The 25,010-nt window shown below is 39.9% G+C and overlaps 3 protein-coding genes across 4 annotated transcripts; all 3 read left to right on the top strand.

Moving 5' to 3' along the window:
- The first annotated feature begins 454 nt into the window (after positions 1–454).
- Positions 455–4,040, top strand: LOC145902026 (plexin-A4-like). Its single transcript, XM_082989863.1, has 10 exons — positions 455–555; positions 622–843; positions 931–1,967; positions 2,036–2,230; positions 2,297–2,419; positions 2,476–2,576; positions 2,652–2,772; positions 2,846–3,032; positions 3,092–3,206; positions 3,701–4,040. The coding sequence occupies exons 2-10, from the start codon at positions 693–695 to the stop codon at positions 3,876–3,878; spliced, it is 2,208 nt and encodes a 735-aa protein (XP_082845989.1). The 5' UTR covers positions 455–555; positions 622–692; the 3' UTR covers positions 3,879–4,040.
- Positions 4,041–4,949: 909 nt separating this feature from the next.
- On the top strand, positions 4,950–18,081 carry LOC145902025 (plexin-D1-like). 2 transcript variants are annotated; one of them, XM_082989860.1, is made up of 39 exons: positions 4,950–5,166; positions 5,299–6,335; positions 6,404–6,598; positions 6,665–6,787; positions 6,844–6,944; positions 7,020–7,140; positions 7,352–7,538; positions 7,598–7,712; positions 7,848–8,064; positions 8,231–8,341; positions 8,404–8,488; positions 8,738–8,916; positions 9,091–9,239; positions 9,304–9,409; positions 9,588–9,721; positions 9,929–10,090; positions 10,176–10,260; positions 10,654–10,771; positions 10,997–11,181; positions 11,374–11,547; positions 11,609–11,837; positions 12,068–12,207; positions 12,386–12,516; positions 12,666–12,725; positions 12,818–12,889; positions 13,001–13,070; positions 13,164–13,310; positions 13,514–13,682; positions 13,900–14,009; positions 14,254–14,305; positions 14,567–14,662; positions 15,223–15,281; positions 15,690–15,833; positions 15,941–16,098; positions 16,199–16,346; positions 16,709–16,773; positions 16,832–16,907; positions 17,116–17,190; positions 17,517–18,081. In XM_082989860.1, exons 1-39 carry the CDS (start codon positions 5,016–5,018, stop codon positions 17,619–17,621), a joined length of 5,841 nt encoding a protein of 1,946 aa, XP_082845986.1. In that variant the 5' UTR covers positions 4,950–5,015; the 3' UTR covers positions 17,622–18,081. The 2 variants fall into 2 exon arrangements, with proteins under 2 accessions (XP_082845986.1, XP_082845987.1); XM_082989861.1 differs by lacking the exon at positions 14,567–14,662.
- Positions 18,082–18,271: 190 nt separating this feature from the next.
- LOC145901768 (hephaestin-like protein) lies at positions 18,272–24,901 on the top strand. Its single transcript, XM_082989542.1, has 22 exons — positions 18,272–18,531; positions 18,668–18,809; positions 18,875–19,059; positions 19,163–19,278; positions 19,335–19,441; positions 19,508–19,702; positions 19,759–19,885; positions 20,185–20,365; positions 20,422–20,620; positions 20,679–20,758; positions 20,819–20,949; positions 21,187–21,348; positions 21,477–21,612; positions 21,959–22,097; positions 22,353–22,545; positions 22,614–22,741; positions 22,808–22,933; positions 22,999–23,125; positions 23,290–23,451; positions 23,520–23,655; positions 23,737–23,903; positions 24,098–24,901. Exons 1-22 carry the CDS (start codon positions 18,365–18,367, stop codon positions 24,637–24,639), a joined length of 3,648 nt encoding a protein of 1,215 aa, XP_082845668.1. The 5' UTR covers positions 18,272–18,364; the 3' UTR covers positions 24,640–24,901.
- Positions 24,902–25,010: the final 109 nt, after the last annotated feature.

Below are 25,010 nucleotides of genomic sequence, written 5' to 3'. Positions count from 1 at the left end.
GTTGGAAAAACTGGGCTTGGTTGTGTATATCCTGTCCTGACATGTTGTTTGCTGCATTTGTTTATGCACCAAACATAACACATACAAATTATTGTGCTTGCAAATCATCACACCATTAACGGAAACATTGATTTTTTGCAGCAAATGGCACAGCATTTTGTATTTCTGTTCTGAACATGATGGTTACATCATTTTATACCAATTAAGATCTGTCACAACTTAACATTACATAATAAGAGAGTGGTTTGTAAAACAAACCAAACAAACCAATTGTCCATAACGGTGTACAGAGTCTGAGGGTTGGACAAGAGTTTAGAGTTTCTTTCTTTCATACCCTGGCAAGAATCCCGATAAGGTTTTTTAAGATGTATGGATCAGGCGGGACCGAAACTGTTGTTAACAAATAAAATAAATTATCTTCAAGCACGAATGTACAGCGACAACAGTTTCATGTTTATACTACCGCTTGGTGTCGTAACAGAGTTTCATAAATATTTCTCTTCGACAGAGATGCTGCCTTTTTCTCGGCCAACCGATCATAACAAGCAAGTCTCAGTAGGTTACTTGTTTCTCTGGCGAGCTGGCGTTATTTAACAGTTCTATTTTGTTCTATTTGTTCAGGAAGGATTAGTGATAAGGGAGCACATGTATTTGAAATCCTGTGTACTCATAATCAAATTCAGCATGTTAGTATGGCTTCTAAATTAACAGGCGTGCTGTGTTGGTGTGGTCTCTTGTGTTTATGCCTTGTTGCACGCGCCCAGCGCTTAAGAACCGACTTGGCAGCAGATATCATCAACTTGCGACATGTGTATACCAATGGAAACATCACGTTATGCAATGGTATGTTGCCGGCAGCAAAACTTGTTGACATATGACATTTTTTACTTTTACTTTCTGAAATAAAGGTCGCGTTTTTTCGGTTTGCAGAAACATCAATACCATCTTCACAAACCATAGTTGTCAATAATGGGACAATCTACGTTGGAACTACAAATGCTATTCTACAGATTTCTTCCCGTGAATTTGGCTTAAAGTCTGTGTTTCATACAGGACCTGGAAACGACAGTATCCATTGCAATGGCCCATTCTTTTGCCCACAACAACCATGCAGTCAGACTCCCTTTTGTGTCGATAACTACAACAAAGTGCTGATTACCGACAGAACCAAAGTGGTAGCATGTGGAACAGCCTATCGCACCTGTGATTTGCTGAAATCGCAAGACGTGTCGCAAACTTTTTTAAGCCCCAACGATCTGAAATGTGGAACTCCTGCAAATTCCATTCTTTCTGTTCGCAATCCAAATGTTCCCTTGATCGCTGCGGTAAGTGAAAGCGAAGGCAACAGAGACTTGTTGTACTTGGGAACAGCCGAAATACGACCAGGCTGCGCAAAAACAATTGGTGACAACCACATGGATGCCGAATGCTTATTAACATCGATCAAAACTTACCATTTTCCTACTGTAGGGAAAACTCCAAAGAATCATTTCACTTTGGTCGACGATTCTAAAATATACATAAAGTACGGCCAGGCGAACAAAGTATCATTTGTATACATGTGGTCTACAGCTGACCACTTGTTTACAATTCGAAAATCGGTGTCAGGTACCCCACTTGCAAGAATCTCTCGAACATGTCACGAAATTTTCCGAAATGTTTCGAGCGCTCCAAGCTACGGTCCTAATTCGTATGTTGAGTCGGAAATTACATGTCGTGTTAATGGAGTTACATTTACAAACGTTACTGCGGCACAATACAGCCAAGGAAAGCTTTTCGTTCTGTTTTCAAACGCAACAATCAACCAACATGCTGTGTGTGCGATAAAGCTCTCTGATATAAATGTTCATCTTGATGGTGCCCGCAGTTTCTGCTTTCGTAATGACAACAATATGACTGCAGAACTTATCAATAAAGACGGAAAGAGCATGCCTTGCACCCTTTTGCCGATAACCAAAACGGCATGGGTTAGTTGCATGTTTCGTATAATAGTATGTTTTCTTTATTCATAGTAATTTAGTTGTATGTTCTTTAGATCGAATGTACTTTTCCAAAGGAGTTCCTAGCCCATTTGGCGATTGCTGGAGTTCGTTCACTTATTCCGACGAGAATGAGTGACTTTATTTTATTTGATGGCCCGAAGTATGGTGATTTGTCTGCGTTCGTGGTTACGAAAAGTTCAAACAAAACTGTTGCATTTGTTGGATCAAATCAGGGCTTGATTTTCAAGGTAATTTTGTATTTCGTTATTATAAAGAATCATGGGAATCTTTACTATCTGATTTAAAACATTAAGGCCAACAACCGCGGAGGGAAGACAGTAGTTTCCGAAACAATCCCCGTTTCCGCTCAGCCCATTTTAAAAGATTTGCGGACTGATGAGAATGGTCAGTTTGTTTTGGGCATAACACCGATGGAGGTAGGAGTTATAATTTCTCTGTAGATTCCGTGTAAAGAAACTTTACCTTTTTGCAGGTTTTTCGAACAAAATTCGAAAACTGTGTATCGTTGATGTCATGTGGAGAATGTTTGTCTTCACAGGATCCATTTTGCGGTTGGTGCATACATCAGAGCTTGTGAGTACACGCTTTTGGTTATATACGTATTTTATGTTCATTAGTGCGTTAAGCGTGCGTAAATTATTGTTAAAGGTGTACATCGAAACAAATGTGCAATATCGGTCAATGGCTGAGCACGGATTTAAATCAGTCTTTTTGTCCTTCGGTATCAACTATCCAACCCAAGCAAATACAAATACACACTCCATCAGAGGTTGGTTTTACTTCTACAATGTAATATTTGTAACAAAAGCTTTGCTTTGTCCTCATTTCATATTATGCTGCAGATAAACTTGGTTTTCGAAGGGACTGGATTGGTTTCACAACCTCATCCGTATTCGTGTCGCTTTACGGGAAATGACGCGGGCCACGATGTCTTTAACTATTCATCATCAGTCACCAACTTTCCGACCAAACCAAGCTGCACTTTCAACCCATCATCTTTTTCCGCACTGGTCGCAAATCACAATGAAGGTAGAGTGTAACCAAAATATATCTTGTTCATTAAATCATTTTGTTCATTTCTCGTTCAGATCACGTCAACGTCACATTAACAATTGAATACCAGGGCAGAATAACGGCTGAATCCAAACGTCAGTTAATTGTGTACGATTGTCAGTTAGTTACAAGAATAAACAACCAGTCCATGTAAGGATGAGTTTGTTTATTATTATTTACATATACATAGTCGTTTATCTCAATTTGTGAGACGGTATTAACCTAATGACACTTTGTAAGTAAGTGGGAAGAAATGGCAAAAACTATTGAAATGTCAGAAATATTGAAATGTCAGAAATATTGAGCATGACACATCTTATATATAGCATGATGGAGCCGATAGTATGACTTCTGTGAGCTGCAGACAGGGCCATTGTTTCGACCTGTAAGGTCTCATCCGTGCAGTTTGGTGTGAATATTGTAACAGAATCTTGCCGGCCAGGTCGGAACAGTGGCCATAGGTTTTGTGGGTCACATAATAACAAATCTTTTAAAGACATGTATCTGTAATTGCCAAAAATAACTAAAGAATTATCTTAATATTCCGTACTTGCGACGTTAGAGACCCCCAAAAAATTCCTCATCAGATGCCCAAACAATCTGGTCTTAAAAATTTGCACAAATTCCTTTGATTCATGTTGTAGGAATTCGTCGTGTCAAACAAGCCAGTGGAACTGTACGTGGTGCATTCACAGCAAGACTTGCATGAGCGCGGAATGCATCAATGGTTCTCCTCCATGGGTGCCTGACTCAATAATCTTTGTGGTTTTGTCGGTGTTTGTGTTTATTTATTCTCATGTTTATTGTTGTAACTCCATGTAGCAGTTTTTCGCATTTTTTAAAAGAAAGTCATCCACAAGTCGTTTCTATGTGGTTGTCATTTTTGCCCCGCAGGTTAAAGTCTAACTCCATACTTAACATAACTTTAGATTATAAGTATCTGCTTTTCGAAAGAAAATCTCCACTGAAGTACCACGACCTAGTCCTGTCGCAAATTTTCACATTTCATATCCATCTATAAAGAGAAATATAAAGCTTATTACGCAATAGTTCATGTGGTATGTCAGGCAAAAGGGGAAATGGGCACAAAAAACATATTTCCTGTCAACGTTACAAAATGCAACGGCGGGCACGAAATCAAGTTACTACTCTCCCTGTTCAATCACGACTTACTCACTTAAAACGTTCGTGTAATGAGTCCATTACACGTAGTCTGATTTTGGAACCGAAGCGGATAGGCTTGAGACGGCTGCATTTGTTGGAAAAACTGGGCTTGGTTGTGTATATCCTGTCCTGACATGTTGTTTGCTGCATTTGTTTATGCACCTAAACATAACACATACAAATTATTGTGCTTGCAAATCATCACACCATTAACGGAAACATTGATTTTTTGCAGCAAATGGCACAGCAATTTGTATCTCTTTTCTGAACATGATGGTTACATCATTTCATACCAATTAAGATCTGTCACAACTCAACATTACATTATAAGTGAGTGGTTTGTAAAACAAACCAAACAAACCAATTGTCCATAACGGTGTACAGAGTCTGAGGGTTGGACAAGAGTTTAGAGTTTCTTACTTCCATACCCTGGCATGAATTCCGATAAGGTTTTTTGAGATGTATGGGTCAGGCGGGACTAAAACTGTTGTTAACAAATAAAATAAATTATCTTCAAGCACGAAACTTGTATGTGTACAGCGACAACAGTTTCATGTTTATACTACCGCTTGGTGTCGTAACAGAGTTTCATAAACATTTCTTTTCGACAGAGATGCTGCCTTTTTCTCAGCCAACCGATCATAACAAGCAAGTCTCAGTAGGTTACTTGTTTCTCTGGCGAGCTGGCGTTATTTAACAGTTCTATTTTGTTCTATTTGTTCAGGAAGGATTAGTGATAAGGGAGCACATGTACTTGAAATCCTGTGTACTCATAATCAAGTTCAGCATGTTAGTATGGCTTCTAAATTAACAGGGGTGCTGTGTTGGTGTGGTCTCTTGTGTTTATGCCTCGTTGCACGCGCCCAGCGCTTACGGAGCGACTTGGCAGCAGATATCATCAACTTGCGACATGTGTATACTAATGGAAACATCACGTTCTGCAATGGTATGTTGAACAGCCTGTTTTGGGCAATGTATTGATAATGTACAGTTTGGTAACCGCAAACAAAACTTGTTGACATATGATATTTTTCACTTTTACTTTTTGAAACAAAGGTCGCGTTTTTTCGGTTTGCAGAAACATCAATACCATCTTCACAAACCATAGTTGTTAATAATGGGACAATCTACGTTGGAACTACAAATGCTATTCTACAGATTTCTTCCCGTGAGTTTGGCTTGAAGTCTGTGTTTCATACAGGACCCGGAAACGACAGTGTTCATTGCAATGGCCCATTCTTTTGCCCACAACAACCATGCAGTCAGACTCCCTTTTGTGTGGATAACTACAACAAAGTTCTGGTTACCGACAGAACCAAAGTGGTAGCATGTGGAACAGCCTATCGCACCTGTGACTTGCTGAAATCGCAAGACGTGTCGCAAACTTTTTTAAACCCCAACGATCTGAAATGTGGAGCTCCTGCAAATTCCATTCTTTCTGTTCGCAATCCAAATGTTCCCATGGTCGCTGCGGTAAGTGAAAGCGAAGGCAACAACAACTTGCTGTACTTGGGAACAGCCGAAATACGACCAGGCTGCGCAAAAACAATTGGTGATAACTACGTGGATGCCGAATGCTTATTAACATCGATCAAAACTTACCATTTTCCTACTGGAGGGAAATCTCCAAAGAATCATTTCAGTTTGGTCGACGATTCTAAAAAGTACATAAAGTACGGCCAGGCGAACAAAGTATCATTCGTATACATGTGGTCTACCGCTGACCACTTGTTTACAATTCGAAAATCGGTGTCAGGTGCCCCACTTGCAAGAATCTCTCGAACATGTCACGAAATTTTCCGAAATGTTTCGGGCACTCCCAGCTACGGTCCTAATTCGTATGTTGAGTCGGAAATTACCTGTCGTGTTAATGGAGTTACATTTACAAACGTTACTGCGGCACAATACAGCCAAGGAAAGCTTTTCGTTCTGTTTTCAAACGCAACAATCAACCAACATGCTGTCTGTGCGATAAAGCTCTCTGATATAAATGTTCATCTTAATGGTGCCCGCAGTTTCTGCTTTCGCAATGACAACAATATGACTGCAGAACTTATTAATAAAGACGGAAAGAACATGTCTTGCACCCTTTTGTCGAACACCGAAACGGCATCGGTTAGTTGCATGTTTCGTATAATAGTATGTTTTCTTTAATCATAGTAATTTAGTTCTATGTTCTTTAGATCGAATGTACTTTTCCAGAGGAGTACCTAGCCCATTTGGCGATTGCTGGAGTTCGTTCACTTATTCCGACGAGAATGAGTGACTTTATTTTATTTGATGACCCGAAGTATGGTGATTTGTCTGCGTTCGTGGTCACGAAAAGTTCAAACAAAACTGTTGCATTTGTTGGATCAAATCAGGGCTTGATTTTCAAGGTAATTTTGTATTTCGTTATTATAAAGAATCATGTGAATCTTTACTATCAAATTTGTAATATTAAGGCCAACAACCGCGGAGGGAAGACAGTAGTTTCCGAAACAATCCCCGTTTCTGCTCAGCCCATTTTAAAAGATTTGCGGACTGATGAAAATGGTCAGTTTGTTTTGGGCATAACACCGATGGAGGTAGAAGTTATAATTTCTCTGTAGTTTCCGTGTAAAGAAATTTTACCTGTTTGCAGGTTTTTCGAATAAAATTCGAAAACTGTGAATCGTTGATGTCATGTGGAGAATGCTTGTCTTCACAAGATCCCTTTTGCGGTTGGTGCATACATCAGAGCTTGTGAGTACACGGTTTAGGTTATATACGTATTTTATGTTCTTTAGTGCGTTAAGCGTGCGTAAATTATTGTTAAAGGTGTACATCGAAACAAATGTGCAATATTGGTCAATGGCTGAGCACGGATTTAAATCAGTCTTTTTGTCCTTCGGTATCAACTATCCAACCCAAGCAAATACAAATACACACTCCATCAGAGGTTGGTTTTACTTCTACAATGTAAATATTTGTAACAACAGCTTTGCTTTGTCCTCATACTGGTACTGGTCGTCTCGACAAGAATGGTCTCTCGGGCATTTGCAGTCGCGTTCCCACAATTAGTGTCTCCTGTGTACAGTACATGTCTGTTTGGCCGTAAATTTGGGAAAAGGCCAAAAGGATTATGACCGTTAAATGGTTTTCACTTTTAGATAAACTTGGTTTTCGAAGGAACTCGATTGGTTTCACAACCTCATCCGTATTCGTGTCGCTTTACACGAAATGACCCAGGCCACGATGTCTTTAACTATTCATCCACGGTCACCAACTTTCCGACCAAACCAAGCTGCACTTTCAATCCATCATCTTTTTCCGCACTGGTCGCAAATCACAATGAAGGTAGATTGTAACCAAAATATATCGTGTTCATTTAATCATTTTGTACATTTCTCGTTCAGATCACGTCAACGTCACATTAACAATTGAATACCAGGGCAGAATAATGGCTGAATCCAAACGTCAGTTAATTGTGTACGACTGTCAATTAATTCCAAGAATAAACAACCAGTCCATGTAAGGATGAGTTTGTTTATAGAAACTAATATAGTCGTTTAACTTAATTTGTGAGACCCAGTGACATTTTGTAAGTAAGTGAGGTGATTGTTTTGCCTATGCTGGCTGTTTTATCCCTATGGATATTTATTTTAGGTGTTCGTCATGCCAAACAAGCCAGTGGAATTGTACGTGGTGCATTCATGGCGAGACTTGCAAAAGCGCGGGGTGTACCGATGGTTCGCCTCTAGTTACCAGCACTTCCGATTGCCCAACAGTAGTTGGTTTTGCAGATGCTCCAACGTATTTTGTACCGTATGGAATGGAGAGACTTTTTATTCTGAATACGACGAACCTTGATCCAACACTTAACGTGAGTTTGGTGGCACGGGGATAGGCCCGCCTTTCACTTTAAGTCTCTAACCCGAACGCGTTTAATGTCAGTGGACTTAACAGACTGGTGCTTCACATGACAGGATATTCTCTCGTATTGATATTTCCTGTTTTGCCATCGGTTGATTTTCTTTTGCCATTCGCAGGGTGCCAAAAAGTTTGAGTGCGTTTATGAGAAGTGCGGTAAAATTGTCAAGTCCCAATCCAACGTTAATATCAATTCAATGACGGTTGAGTGCACAGCTTTGCCTGAATTGGTAAAAATACATTACAACCAATGCTTATTTAGTGATGTGGATTGTTCCGAATTCCATTGTAGATTTCATGTCAAGATGATTGGTACGAAGTGAAAGTTTTTCTCCAACGCGATAATTACATCATCGACTCGCCAAACCCGCCAACTGGTAAGTGACAAGGTTTGATTGATTGAAATCTGGGTTTTAATGAATGGACACGCAAACCGTGCATTGTTGAAATGCCGCCCATTTCCGCTCAGATAAAAATCTCACATTTAACGGGTATTCTTATTTGTGCGTAAACGGTTGGCTTTCCTGCTAAATGTATTTTCATGTCGTACAGATAAATACGTTGTGGTTGGTTAGAATTTAGTTTAAGAGCTTAACCTGATCATAAAAAGTTTTGTTGTGTTTTAGCCATTGTGTACAACTGTGAAAAACGATCCCGAGATTGTGGGACGTGTTTGCAATTCCACCAACAGTTTACTGATTGTCGATGGTGCAATTCGTCCTCCAAATGTTCAACAGCTGATCAGTGTTCCCAGCTGGTATCCGTCACTAAAATAGCACAATGTCCAGCCCCTACTATTGTTTCGGTAAGTAACGAAACGGCAAAAACACAACAGTGTTTTCAACACTGTACTTTTAACCGGACTAAAAAATCATGTTTTTCGGCAGCACCCGTCAGTCCAGCAAAGCGCGTACTGACTTGGTGTCGCACAGCAATGGCATGAATTTCGTGCTTTTGACTTGCACAACCCGCTTTACAGATTTCGCCACTTAATGGACCAGTCGAAGGAGGAACTGAAGTCATCATTCAGGGCGTGAACCTTGGTGTCGTGGCGTCAGACATTGCCAGCATTACTGTGGGACAAATTTCCTGTGTTTTGGATGAGCGTCTTTACAAACCATCAACCACGTAATTAGAATCTTAACTTTTGTAATCAAGCCTCCAAACACGTATTTCTTTCTTATAAACTCAGTGTGGTTTGTAAAACGTCTGCATCGTCCGTACCAGTCAGCTCACGAATCAAGCTGCAAACAAACTACAGCCGAGCCGTTTATTCAACTGAGCGTTTTCAGTACAGAGTAAGTTTGTTTCTTTCAAGTCAACTACTAGCAATATACACCTGCACATGCAACGCAAAACTTAACTTACACGGGCGATACACAGGATTCTTTGATATAAATATTGTTTTTGTTCATTTCAAATTCCCCTTGCAATAACTCAAACACAACATTGTTACCCTTTTTTCCCCCTTACAAGATAGTTGACGTTTCAAGAGCTGTTCCGACTGAGGTGATGAACAGAGCCAAGATAACGATATACGGCAATGCGCTGAGTGTGGGTAACAGTGCTAGAATCATAGTGGACAATATCTCCAGTACCTGTGACAGAAGGCAAGTTTAAGTGCGGTTGCTTTATCTAAGCCGGATTGTTATCTACTGTTGTATTTGATAATATATTTACCAATTAAAGCTACTTGGTTTCAATACTATGAGTTAGTCACCTATATAGTGTACAGTACTTCCTGTACACGTAGCGCGATGGTATTGATGCGAAAAAACTGTTGTAGTGCTCGCGTTTTATGGACTATTCATATACAGAAACGAAACCACGCTTACCTGCAAGTGTCCATCTGTAACCTCTTCCGGAAATTACACATTAGCTGTTGCAGTGGATGGATACATGAAAAATCTAGCACAGCTGCTGCAGTACTTCCCATTGCCTCGTGTCGTACAACCGGAAACTCTGTTCGGCTTCACGAGGTACTTGTTGGTTTCCTACTATGTGACATATTTATAAATTGTAGAGTACCTTGTGCAAGTTGTTAACAAAGGTTTATGGGTTTAGCGGTGGCCGAATTGCCGACATACAACTGAGTGACGTCAGAGGCATACAGACTGCTTCACTGCGAATAGACAAGGTCAAAGACCAGGTAACCACAGCTCGATCAAGTTCAAACAAATTTTCTGTTTCAAGTATTGCGTGGATTACTAACCCGAAATTACGTCGTTAAAACATGTAATTATGTCTCTCATTTTGACACACATATAGGGCGGAGTGCCTCGTGTGCTTCCTACGTTGTGTGGTGCTACAGCCATTATTAAGCGCACGGGTTAAGATCGTAATCGGGTCTGGTCGCAAAAATTACAGGTTCTCCTTTTCGCGACCGTAATGGAAAACTAACAACAAGATAAATCTTAACTTTTTCTTCATCATTTTGGACTAATAAACTAAATGTAAACCGGAGTAAATGCTTCACATGTTAATAGTTTATTAACATACATTCTTGTTTGACGCTTGTAAGCAAATGTTTTTCGAACCGCAGGCGTGCGAAGTTAATCGAACTTCATCGCTCGTTAGTTGTCCAACACCAAGCGAACCAGGGACCAACGCAAAACGGAAACGCCGTTCGAACTTGCCTTCCTCTTCAACACAACAACGGAGTAAGTTGTGACGTCGACAGTAGTGTCGAATGTAAAACCTCTTTCCTCATTACGATGTTTCCCACACAGTTTTTCCTTTTTGTACACAGGATGTCGCTTTTGTGATGTATACATATAAGTGTCAACTGCATAAGCATCCGTAAAAAGAAGAAAGAAAACATATGAATATACTTTATGTTTCTATGGTGTCGAACTGACTACACTAAACCAAACATTTCTGTGCAGCATACAACGTATCGTTGGTAATCAACAACGAACAAGTAATTCCGGCTGGTGTAGCCAAGTATCAGAATGACCCGCAGCTCACCTCAGTCTCACAATTGCCTTGTGCAAGCACAACAACATCGTCGAATGGAAACAGAAACGCAACTGTTACATCAGCGGGCGACACAGTCACGGTTCAAATTCAGGTCAGCTAAAATTCTAAGCAATATTAAATGATAATAAAAGCAACATACCTTTTAGCCAGAAGAGAAGATGCTTTCAAAAAGATAATTCTTTGTGTCAATTAGTTGGGCTGTGTTGTTTCCCTGCATGTGACCCACACTACAAACACTTAGTTGCAATGCTTTATACTTCATGGTTATGTCGCTTTTTTGCAGGGCAAAGGTTTCGATGATATTTATTCCAAGAAAAGTGATTATGTCGTCACATTGTACCCATCGAATTCTGTTTCAATTGCATGTTATGTTTCCTTCGTTGAAAGCACATCATTGTTTTGTCGGGCAAGAGCCCAAAGTCTCAAGAAATACGAAAACAGTAGAATAACAGTAAAGGTTGGTATATTGTCATAAGTTGCAAACAAGCGGTATCTAATTTTATTTGGAACTTGGTTAGGTTTCGTCGAACAATTGGTCTAGTGAGGTACCAGACGTAATGTACTGCCAAGGTACAAATAACAATCTGATCATTGGATTTGTGGTGGTGGCCGTGTTCTTCGTTCTTGTGTCTATAGTGGTTGCACTGGCATGTTGGCGAAGAGTTAAAAAGCAAAGGCAGGAGCAAAAATTAATTCTGAGCAAGTTGGATGATCTTGAAAATAAGACCCGAGAGACTGCGAGAAACGGTACAAATAATAAAAGATAAGCAGGCGATTTTTCTGGCCACTTTAATATGTTATTAGCTGAAAAAACAACATGATTGCTGCATTTATCTGGTTCACTAATCAAACAAGCTTGCCAAGTGTGAATTTAACGATGTTCGTAAATAATCCACCATGTTGTTTATTTTCATGTTTTGTTCTTGGGTTTTAAATAACTTCGAAAAGTGACAGCGTATTTAAAATATTTTTTGCAGCCTACTATGAATTGCAAGTTGGTTACATGACCAATCTCACGGATAATTTGTCGGACCGCATCACCTATTTACCTACATCAGCTTACTTTACACAAACCCTGTTTAACAAAACCACCGGTCATCCTGTACAAGATAAGGCGGTAAGAATGCAATCTTCAATTTAAATAAGCGTGACGGTTTGATGGCCGTATGCCGAAGCGTACTTTAGGGAAAATGTCAAAAATTAATTGAATATTCACAGTTAGTACAAAAGGAATATAAATCCACCAAACACTCACGGTTGTTGTTTTAATGATGTGGTATGACTCGCTTTTGCAGGCATTGCAACGCTTGTCAGTTCACAAGATGGAAGCACTTGATGAATGGCTTCGTCTTATAAAGAAAAGGGATTTTCTTATAACCTTCATACGAACTTTGGAGGAGCAGCGGCGGTTTACTGTGCAAGACAAGTACGCAGTCTCGTTTGTTACAGCAATACAACATCGCGCGGTTCATAAATAACAGATGTAAAACATTACTAGCATATATATGAATATGGTGGCCAATACAGGTGGTGATTTGCATGTACATGTTGTAGTATTAAAATGTATTTTAATAGAGGAAGCGTGGCATCATACTTGACTGCATGTCTGCTGTCAGATCTTCCCTACTACACAAGGTGCGTAGCTAACCACACACTCATGTCAAGCTGTTTCCCTTCTGTTTTTACATACCCCCTGTCGTGAATATTGTTGTTTTTGTTTCTTCTAGGATTATGTTCGAATTGTTGTCTCATCTCATTGACAAACATGTGGCAAAGAACCCAAAGTTACTTTTGCGAAGGTACAATGCATAGCGGCTGCGGTTAAAGTTTCCGCCTTAAACTTAATGATAAATGTTAGATAAAGACCGCTGATTTCTCTGTTGAGTAACCTGATTCTCTAACTGTCGCAGATCTGAGTCGGTTGTCGAAAAAATGGTTTCCCACTGGCTGTCTATCACTCTCTATGACGAATGTATTATGGTATGTGATCTGCTTTAACTTTAAGCCAGTTCATATGATTGCCGTCCAGTCATTTGCGTTCACGTGTTGAGTTTTTTCATGTTGTGTTGGTAGAAGAACGCCGGGAAACCTATATTCCTACTCACCAAAGCTATTCACTATCTTGTGTCCAGCACCCCATGTGACGTCATAGCTAACAAAGCTATGAATAGTTTGAACGAAATGACGCTGCTTGGGTCGGAGGTCTCTTACGAAACTGTGGTGCGTGTGATGGTTCTGTGCGCATGGTTTCTTGGTACAGTCTCTATTGTTTCTACTTACCGCGCTTGCACAACGGTCTAATTTAGATCGTTTTCACTAAGACTAATATTGTCGCAACACAAAAAAAAATTGCACAGTAATGTTGGATTTACCAAGTGAATATACTTCTCATAACTTGTTTAAAATCATTCCTGGTGTTGTAGGTGTTACACGCTACTGTGGTTGATGAATTATCAGAGCGATTAAATTCTACTGTGGACGTCAAAGTTGTGAATGTGGACACAGTCACTCAAGCAAAAACAAAAATCATCGAAGCTGTGTACAAGGACCGCCCTTACAGCGAATGCCCAAAACCTGACGACTTGGAATTTGGTTGGTTAACCTCTGTGCATTATAAGCAATTTTAGCCAAATTTGGGCATTATCGTTAACGTGCGTGGCATGTCCGGAAAACCAAAATGTCAAACAGCGTAAGCCAGCCTATAGTGTTGCAAGCTTGAAAGCAGTAACCTACGCGCTACCTCGATTGACCTCTATGATTCACAGAAGCGAAATATTAAAGTGTCATAACATGAGTTGTGTTCTGACAGAGATGCTGAGTTCCAACGACCGCAAAGAAGGCATTATTTTGTCCGACATCGACAAAACTTCCGAACAGGATGGACATTTCACAAAGCTCAACACCCTTAAACATTACAACGTAGGTTATTTTGTTGAGAGCGGTTCCTTGCAATGCGCTGCGTTGTCTTGTGATTTCTCCGCATTGAGTGACATGTGTCACTCAGGAGCTGACCATAATGATAAATTGTAATTAATATTGGTCGGTTATGGCGTAAAATAGCGTGGTTTGAGACGTGCGTGTTGTCGCTCATCACAGCGCGTTTATACATTTCCGTGGTGTCGTGTTGAAATTTCCGTGACGCGCTTTTCCCTTATTTTTGCAGGTCCCAGCAAAAGCAATAGTGGTGCTCAGACCGCCTGGAGATGACATGTCAGGTATCAAATGTGTTTTTTTACGGTGTTTTTGTAATTCACCACAATAACTCCTTCTAGTCCTGTGTTTCAATATGTCAGTTGTGGCCGTTTCCCCCTGCTTTAAGTTTGGTTTATGTGCGTCATACTGTAAACCGATGACTAATTCACTGCTATCAATCGTCCAAACGCGTCCCATAAACAAAGCGAGGGTCGGTTTTCCGAATGAACTGAAGTGCTGCAACAAGTGACAATTCGACATGTTATTTTGCTGACGCCTTTAAGATGGTGATGAATTTGAACAAAGCGAACGCGGAGGATTCGAGCAGTTTCTTGACCGCAACTACAGTTTTGATATACATCTTCCCGATAGCTCACGCAGTCAGTATTATCTAGGGCTGTCAACCAGCAACAATTTGCTGACACACATATTCATCCGCGGTTTTTGCACAATTATCAATCGCAAATAATCTTTTTGATGCGTTGTATTTATATTTTACTGCGAAAGTTGACAGCCCTAGCGTCTGCAGAAAGCCCCGACCAGCAGTGGTCGGTGATGCATGAGGCAATTCCTGTTTGTTACAGCTTGCGCTAACACCGCCGAGCAGTGGAAACTTGCTGGCGGTTGTGAACTTGCTGCGCGTGCATCACACAAACTGCCGTAGCTGTTTAATTTTCGAAGAAATCTGTCATTGTGCGCAAACCACACATTAGTTCCACACCCTGGTTTGATTAAACGCTAGCGAATCGCTAGTTAATTTGCATGGAAATCAATTGATACAGTTGGCTGACGCATGCTGTAATGAAGTTATTAAAAGTATGATAGCAGTAATACAATACATGGATTGAGCAATCAAGTTTAATTACCCCAAGACAATTTATGACAAATAGTGGCATGTTATTTCCATACACTATGATGCTTAACACCAAAACTTTCGCAGCGTCACAAGATTCGAAGTCTCCACTACTTGCAACTGAGAGAAGAACGTTGTATCACTTGGTAAGTTTATTCAGACATATGTTTTACTGCCTTAGCAAGTAACATGGGACACTGTATTTCAATTTGAGAGCAATAACAAGCTTTTCATGGCCTTCGCCAAACCGCTTTGCGATTCCTAATCAAGGAAATCATTCAATGACGCCAATTCAACATGGGTCTACCAGTGGGTATCAGCACATCCCGCCTGCAAAACGCTGCTACAATGTAACTGAGAAAATGAAGCTAACGTTTTGGGCTGTTTGGTTATAGCTATACATGGGGCATTAGAGGGCAGGGAGGATCAGTCGGACCTTGCAATTAAAAAATCGATGGGCGGTTTCCGCAGCAGACAGCTAAATGCTTGTTGCTGCCTTACCCACGATAATTGCTCGGGTTGAAACAAATGTGACAGCGAATCAATCTTGGCAGATTCACCCACGTGATGACGATTCAGCCAATGGAGGCCTGGATATGGATGATGATAAGAGTGGAAAGAAAGCAAACGCCCGGATCGATAACCTGATGAATCGGCCTTTTCAAGAGATGTTTCTCACGAGAATGGTTAAAGCAAAGGTATGTTTTACGTTGTAATTTGCTTTGTTGCGCTTAATAAATTAACTAATCACACTTTGCCAAGACTTTAAATGCCATTTTACCTTAAATTGTATTTTGATTTTCAGACCACTCTTCAGGAGTACGTTGAAAGTGTCTTTGGCGCCATCTTGTGCCCAAAACCTATACCGAAGTCAGTTAGATATTTTTTCCAGTATTTAGATAATGAAGCGGCCAAACACAAGGTCAGCGAACCAGAGGTCATTCATATTTGGAAAACTAACAGGTAAAATTAATAGAAACTGTTTTAAGTAAAAAAAACTTTACGAAATTAGGCGAATAAAGTTTTCAAAAAATAACTCGATTAAATTTTTTCTTCATAACAGTTTGTTATTGCGCTACTGGGTAAATGTACTAAAGAACCCCGAATTTCTCTTCGACACCAACAAGACGGCGATCGTAGACAGCTGCCTGAACGTAATTACCCAAGCGTTCATGGACGCCTGCACCACTACTAACAGGAAGTTGGGACACGTAAGCGATATGTCTGAACTTTATAACCCGTCTCAAGCGCGTATAGTTCTTGCTACTTGCATCAACCCATGTTACTAATCTTCTTTAATCATACACTCGTGTTTCGTTTCTACAGGGAAATGACGCAGTAAGAACCGATTCTGTGGTGCTTCCTGGTTTAATGCTGCGTCATAATATACATAAGTTTGATCCTAGCGAAAGAGTTTGGTCATGCTCTTGTGTGTTGCTTCCTCATCCAACTTGTTTATAAGTGAATATGTGATAAATAGGGCGTACAAATACGAAACAATGCGAAATTGATTTAAACGCAAAATGTAACACCTCAAAATTGATTAATCTTCCCCTTTATGTTACGAACACAGGATTCTCCATCAAACAAGCTTCTTTACGCGAAGGACGCTGAAAATTACAAAACGATGGTGAAGGAGTAAGTTATTAATACTTGTTTCATATTTTTGCTGCTGTTTTTAAACGAAATTTTTTAGGTTTTTTGTTAACGTTTCCAACACCGATCATTTAAGCAAGGAAGAAATGGACGACCTTCTACGCAGCAAATCGAAAGTACGTTTAGTTCACAACCTTCTTCAGGCATCGTTTTCCTTTGTTTGACACAAACTTCTTTCATAGCTTTATTTGGCTTTAAAACTATTTTCAATGCAGTATTTTGAGGGTGTTTTGCGATAAAACACTACTTTGAAGTAACTAACGGTTGTGTTGGTATTGTGGACCTCTTTGCTGATTTCTGTTAATGAGCAATTAATTTTTGCAGGAATATGGCAACCAGTTAAATGAGCTGGTGGCGGCACAAATGCTCGCGTCTTATCTGATAAAATACCGCGAACAGGTAAATACATAGAATCTTACAACAACTCATGAGAAGTAACCTGGTGATTTTTGTCAACGAACAAATCGGGAAATTAAATATTCCTTAAGGAAAGATTTTTCAAATTAACTAATCACCTTGATCAATTTACTGCTGATAACGTACACATTGGAAACAATGTTACTTCTTTCACTTCGAAATTAACGAGAACCATACACTACCATTAATCATATGTAAAACTGTTTCAGTCACCATTTTTAACCCACAAAGGATATTTTATTTTCCTGGGAGGCACTATGGTTTTGAAATTATGCTTTTAACGGAATGCATTTATGTTACTGGCACAGGTGACCGAAACTTTCCGCGACAGCGATCGAGCACATTTTGCGAAGACTGTGGACAGCATTTGTGAGAAACTTGGTGAAAACAGTTGGGAAACAACTGTGGTTTGACGGCAATGCGACCCAGTGTCTCCCTCAGCTCAGGGAAAAGTTTGGTTCCACTAAAGAAACAAAGCTTAACACTATTGCACACGACAGTGCACATGTAAGCACTGTGACCAGCCTTTTTTCGATTTTTCCCAAAAACGTTTCTTCCGCTTGCATTTTTAAAGGTTAAGCCTTCCTTTTTTTATTTTTGGTGTATTATGTGCCATGTTTTTGGTTTATTGCAAGCAACGATTTTTATAGCTGTAACATAATTTGTGTAAAATGACGCATGATAAAAATACTCTGTTAGGTGTTTTGTTTGTTGATCTGGTCTTCTTCAAGTTGTGTGCAACATGTCCCAAGACTCAACTATTTCTTGTGTTGCATTTTTCGTTCCGTGTATCCAAAGATCATGGTATTTTCTACGTGTTTTTGCCATCGCTTTCATTCATTCTTTGGTTTTGTAAACGGTCATTAAACTTCCTTGTAAAACTAACGTTCCAGTGAGACTATTTCCTCCATCAAGAAAAAAAATGCTGAATAAGCGCCTGTGCACGCTGGCTTAAGGCTGCTGGCGTCACGCCGTTTTGAAAGTGCTTCGAAGCATGTCAAGCGAAGCGACAACGCACGCACGCAAATTTGCAGCATTGACAGTTCTGCTGGTGCGTGGTTTAGTTAGTTAGTGTGAAAGCACAAGTACTGATACTATTTCCTAATATTTGTTAGGTCAAGAAACAGTGCTGAGAACTTTGAATTGGTCCACTAGTATGAAACCAGTAACTAAGTTAGCTGTTGTAATTCTTGCCTTGGGTTGTGCGTCGACAGTTTGTGAAGCAAAGGATCGGGTGTATTTTCTTGCAATTAAGGAAATTATTTGGGATTATGCACCTTCTGGATTGAATGTTAAAACTGGTAACTTGTTGGAACATGAAAAGTAAGTACTTCTGCCGGGCGTTTTTTGTACGGTAAACTTACCCCACTTATACCTTTGGCATTGGTTTTACATTTAGTGCAAATAATGTAAAGCATGCATTAGGATATAAATTATAATCGTGACTTTGTCATGTTAGGATTCCCAGAATCTACAGCAACATGTACATAGGAAAGAAATACAAGAAGGCGGTTTACCGGCGTTACACCGACAAAACATTTCAAACTGAAATTCCCCATGATCCAAATTTGGGATTCATGGGTCCAACTTTGCGGTCCGAGGTATTATTATAATTTACGTACAACAAACATTTAGAAAAAAAAACAACAGCAGGTTGCGTATGTAGGTTGGGGATAGGATTATTGTTCATCTGTTCAATAATGCAAGCAAAAACTATTCTGTTCATCCTCACGGAGTTTTTTACACGAAAGCAAACGAAGGAGCCAAGTATTTCGACAACAGCACTGAAACTGCGGACGATTCGGTTCCACCGGGTGGACGTTACACTTATGAGTGGGAAGTCCGTCCGCAGTAAGTAGTTAAAACAAACCTTACATCGTGTACACCTAATCCCTCAATATAACAGACGTTGAACGGATGAATAGATTATTGAAAAGATAACTTTAATGTGTAGATATGGGCCGGCAAAGGATGATCCAAATTGCATGACGTGGGCTTACCATTCTCACACCCATTCACCAGTTGATATCAATTCTGGTCTGATTGGCGCACTCATAGTTTGTCGACCAGGTTCATATTTTATCAAACTGTCGTACAGCTAGACAAACTGCAATTTTGTGTCGCAGGAATTTACCGCGAGGACGAAACCAGGACAGATGTTAATCATGAATTTGTGGCGATGTTTTTCGTGACACACGAACGGGAGACCTGGTACTTTTGGGAAAACCTAGAGGTAAAGGAGAGAAAAATTTTGTATCAAACTTAAATCAGCAATGTTTTTTAATTAACTTCTTTATAGATATTTATGCCAGGACAGACTGTGGACATTAACGAAAAATACTTCACTAAAGGCAATAAGATGCATTCTATTAATGGGTACATGTACAGCAACACTCCTGGCTACCAAGTGTGTCAAGGTGATACAATCAGTTGGCACTTAATTGGAATGGGATCCAACAGGGATCTTCACCCAATAGCCTTCCAGGGTCAAACGGTATGTAACCAAAATAATGGCAAAGTAAAACTTAAGATCAAGTAAATAAATTGTAGTTGTTGCATCAACATCACCGTAAAGACGCAATGATCTTCATACCGGCATCTCTTGCCACTGCAGTGATGAGGGCGGATAACCCAGGGCAATGGACGATTGCCTGCAGATTGTACAGCCATTACACAGGTGATATTACCACCTGTTTCAAAACATTTAAGGTACAACTTCAGCAAACTAAAAAAAAATAACAGACGATAAACGTCAGTAGCCTATATGATCTTAGTTTTTACGAAAAGATCATATAGGCTACACTCGATCAACACCGACCTGCACAGGCTGATTCCTGTGCTCATGTATGACATTTCATCTTACTTATATCTGGTATTACAGGGCCGTAAAAGAAACGCTTTAATATAGCAGAAATGCTGTATGGTAGTTGAATTAAAGTTTTATATTTCAAAATGTGATACATGGCCTCATGACAGAGGGAATGACGGCCTCGCTGGATGTCGATCCGGCATGCAGAAATCCATCCACACCCCTGCCCTCTGCGAGCTTGACAGGAAACACCCGGGAGTATTTTGTCGCAGCAGAGGAAGTTCAGTGGGATTACGGACCGACCGGAGTAAATGGATTCACAGGAGAAAGTCTCACTGCTGCCGACTCGTAAGCTTTTTCTGCACCTTTAATCATCAATTTATTAAACTTGTTGTTATGCTTAGAGACTCCGCGGTATTTTTTGAACAAGGCCCAACTCGCATCGGTGGAGTTTACAAAAAGGCGGTTTTTCGTGGTTACACATCTGCCACTTTTACCGAACCCATAGCACGCACAGATGACATGGGAATGCTGGGACCCGTTATAGCAGCTGAAGTGGGCGACACTGTTAGGGTTGTCTTCAAAAACAAAGCAACAAAAAACGTGCGACCATACATTTGTGAATGTCCACAATTCATTTCTGCTCAATTGTTTGTTTCAGGCTTTTAACCTTGAGCCGCATGGAATTTATTTTTCCGAAGCGAACGCAGTCTTTCCACAAACGAAACACACGTACATATGGTGAGTATTCTTTAAATGAAGTGGGATTCTGTTTTGGTATTATAACCATTTTTTGTTCAGGACTTTACCTGACGCGGTTGCTCCTGGTGATAACGACCCCAATTGTGTTTCCTTCGCTTACACATCTTCTCTTGAATATATTTCCGATTCCAACGCAGGTTTGGTTGGTCCTTTACTCGTCTGCAAAAGAGGTAATAAGGCTTGTGTTGAAATGCTGTATTACGCCAAAAGCAACAGGATTTTTAACAATGTTTAAACGTTTGACAGTGATGTTGATACAACTTCAGTTTTCTGTTGTATTTTTCAAGTGCTTATTTAGCCGAATATGCAATTGGCTCAACCTTAATGTTCGTTGCAATTAATTCTACTTTTCTGGATTTATAAAATATAAAAACCCAGATGGGTCTAAATATTTACTTTCATCAAAGGTACATTGGAAAGCGAATTGGCAAAACGACGCAAATACGTCATGTTTACGGTGTTTAACGAGAATAAAAGTTGGTTTTTCGGAGAAAATATAAAAACCTATGCCGACCCATCCCAAGTAAATAAGAAGAACGGCGATTTTAAGGAGTCCAATCTGATGCACTGTAAGCAAATGACCATAAGGTGTAACCGTTAACATGTAGTTGATTACTAAACAACAATGTCCGCGTCAAAATTCTACGCGGCCGAATTTTATAACGTGTACGACACAAGAAACACAAAATTTTTTCAGCGATGAACGGACGAATGTTCGGAAATCTGGAGGTTGATCTTTGTGTTGGTGAAGATACAGCTTTCCATTTGCTCTCTGTTGGTACTAGAGTCGATATTCACGGTGTTAAGTTTGACGGCATCAATGTCAAAATCAAGTATGTATTAATAATAAATAATGCACAGAAAACGGACAGGAAAGTACAAGTTTTATTAGATTGCTTGTTGAAAGATTTTACTGTAGATACAAGTGAGTCGGAACGGTCCCGAACGCCGTTCCGGTAAAAGAATTCTTGCCGGTTAGCACTCAACGGCTGGTGTGTCCAAAATAGTTGGAAACTTAAATTTAGGAAATTTATTCACTAATAAGAAATCTCATCTTAGCATACGAAAACACAAATTTAATCGTCCTGGTAAGAATTTCTTTTTTAAACCCTGCACATGCTATAAAAGTGGCGAACTTAATAATGCACCATATTCATGCTTCGTTTTTTTGTGTTCTAGTGGTGTCAGCAGTGGGGCAGTGAGTTTGTTCCCTCACATGGCACACACGATCACTGTACGACCCGAGCACGCTGGTAGAGGAATGTTGTATTGTACTGTTATTGACCACATTGCCTCCGGGATGTCCGCAATATACAATGTAAGTGGGCGAATCTCCATCGTGTGAAGTTTCAAGATCATGAAACTGAATGCTATTTCCATAATGTTATAACCAGTTGCTGCAACAACAAAAATCATGAAAATGACCAATGAACAAGCTTAAACAGCAAAACAGCACATTTGAAAAAATAGCACAAAATAAATGGACTTTATTGAAGCAAAAATCTAACTCTGTATCTGTGAAAATACAGTCTATTTTTTGCTGCGTGGTATGTAATTTTATATTACTTTATAGGCAAGGATGTGCGATGGTGGAACAGAAGATAAGAGTGATGACACACCTGACGTAGTTCGTCAGTATTACATTGCTGCAGAGGAAACGATGTGGAATTATTGTCCATCCGGGCTTAACATCGATCATGAATCTGTTGATATCGAAGGAAACCACGGATACGACCACGCGCACAGGGAAGCTGGAAAAACGATTGGTAAACAGAAAAAAAACAATTGTTAAGGCGATATTTTTTGAATTACTTTAATTTTCGTAACATTGCAGGAGCTGTTTATAAGAAAGTTCTGTACTATGAATATACCGATGCAAGTTTCACCGTTAAAAAACCTAAAGCGGACAATTTAGGATTCTTGGGTCCGGTCATAAAAGGAGAAGTTGGGGACAAAATAATGGTACATTAACACTGAGAAAAACCTAAAACCATGCCACAACTGTTCATGGGCCAATATGTTTGACAGGTAACCTTCCTAAATAGAGCCAACAGGTCTTACAACATGTACCCATGGGGAGCAATGGATTTAGAGACGTACGACTTAGAATCCCATCCCGTGGAGCCTGGTCAAAGAAAGGAATATATCTGGACAGTATGAGATACTAATTGTACTTGTTGTTTTAAGGATTAACTTATGAGATTTTTTGTTTCATAAAGGTACCAGCTTCTGCAGGACCAACGGGTGAACAATCAAGTTGTTTGTCCTTTATTTACCTTTCTGTGGTTGACAAACCATTTGATGCAACCGATGGTCTCATGGGTCCTCTACTAGTCTGCAGAAAAGGTAATCATCCGTGTCTAATTAGATACAGAACGACGCCCATGAGTTGTCACCTATTTTTGTTGGCATATCAAAACACCACCAGTACCTGGCCTTCATGGCACTACTTTCAGTTGATTCTACTTGCTAGTATTTCTGCAATGTTTACCAATCGTATCTTGTTATAGGTGGGTTGGAGAGCAGTGACGTCGATGCCGAGTTTTTCCTACAGTTTCAGGTTGTCGATGAAAATCTCAGTCACTACATCGATGAAAACATTGACGAGTTCATTGGAGTGGAGGGTTTTGATAAAGAAAGCGATTCTTTTGTTGAAAGCAACAAAATGAAAGGCAAATACCTCAACTTTGTACAACGCTAAGCTCCTATTTACAATGAGGTTATTGCTTTAACAATGCAGCGATCAACGGTTATTTGTCCCATGTGTACGGATTGGAGATGTACAGAGACGACAGAGTTCGATGGCATTTGATTGGTTGGGGAAATGAGAAAGATTACCACTCCATTCATTTCCACGCCCATACTTATGTCCACATGTAAGTAATTTGTGATGCTACAACAGAATTCGTGGTTCGTTGAGGTAAAAATTGATTTTACATCGGTTATTTGTTTTGTAGATCCGACGGAACTTATCGCGGAGACGTTTTTGACGTTTTTCCAGGATTTTTCGGTACGGTGGAAATGCAAACGATTGCTGCAGGAAGTTGGTTGTTGCATTGTCACGTGTTTGATCACATGCACGGTGGAATGGAGACAACATACACAGTGTTCGAAGGCACCAGAGGTAAAAACTAACAAATAAATATGGTACGTGATACTAGTATAATACATGTTTATGATATTAGCAAAAAGTGTAAAGGTGGTTAAACTATATGGAATAAAACGCTGCCATATTACGCCTGTGTTATAAATACGTGTCCCTGTACCGCATAAGCGCGGTTTAACTTTAAAGTCCACAAACAACAATATGTCTCACAGGAGGAGGAGCGGGGTCAGACCCAGTAGCTGCTGATGAACCGGCATTAAACACTCAGTGCGAATCGAGAAGAAACGGAAACGAATACATGTTGAAATGCAATCGAATGAACATTGCCGGTTTAAGCGATCTTTTCCCATCCAAGAAGTGGAGATTGACGGCAACTGACGAAAGTGGTGAAGATCTTGTAGTTCGAAGCAGGCGCGTTAGCAGTCTGGACCTCAGTTACAACAGATTGACACCTCGACAAGCCAGGAAAATATTAGTCAGATTTCCCAACCTAAAAGTGTTAAAGCTTAACGGCAACCCAATACGTAAACTTGCTAAGTATCTGATTAGTCACAATAGGCAACTCAAGACACTTGTTTTACGAAACACACCAACATTTAATGGCATAAAGAAGAACTTCTTGGAAGACCAGCTATCTGGCGACAGTCGCGACTTTGACTTACTAGATTTTTCAAATAATCCCCAATTGTCGCCAGCTTGTCTTGGTCACATGTTTATGAGTATGGACAGGTTTGTCGCCTGTCGTGACTCATAATCCGGTGCCGTGAAAAAACTAATGCTTTATTGCGTTCGATAGGATGCAAAAGTTACAGTGATTTTGAATCTTAGTAAACGTATTGTGTAGAAATAATGTATACTAACTAAGGCGCCACACTAAAGATGATGAATGCATACAAAGGAACCACCTGGACATTTTTTGTGTTAATGTGTATAGTTGTGGTGATTCGTATAGACAAACTATACGCTTTGGTGGAAATTCTGCGCCAAATGTTGAATAATAAACAATCGAAAACCCACTAGTTGTAGAGATACCAAATACACACAAAACGAACTTCAGTTGGAATAAACAGAGAGATATCGCATTAAAGAGTTTTCCAATCCGAAAACAACTTAGAAGGCATCTGT

This window comes from Ascidia mentula, chromosome 5 (assembly GCF_947561715.1).
Source record: "Ascidia mentula chromosome 5, kaAscMent1.1, whole genome shotgun sequence".
NCBI lineage: Eukaryota > Metazoa > Chordata > Ascidiacea > Phlebobranchia > Ascidiidae > Ascidia > Ascidia mentula.
This window is presented reverse-complemented; position numbering and strand designations above follow the sequence as displayed.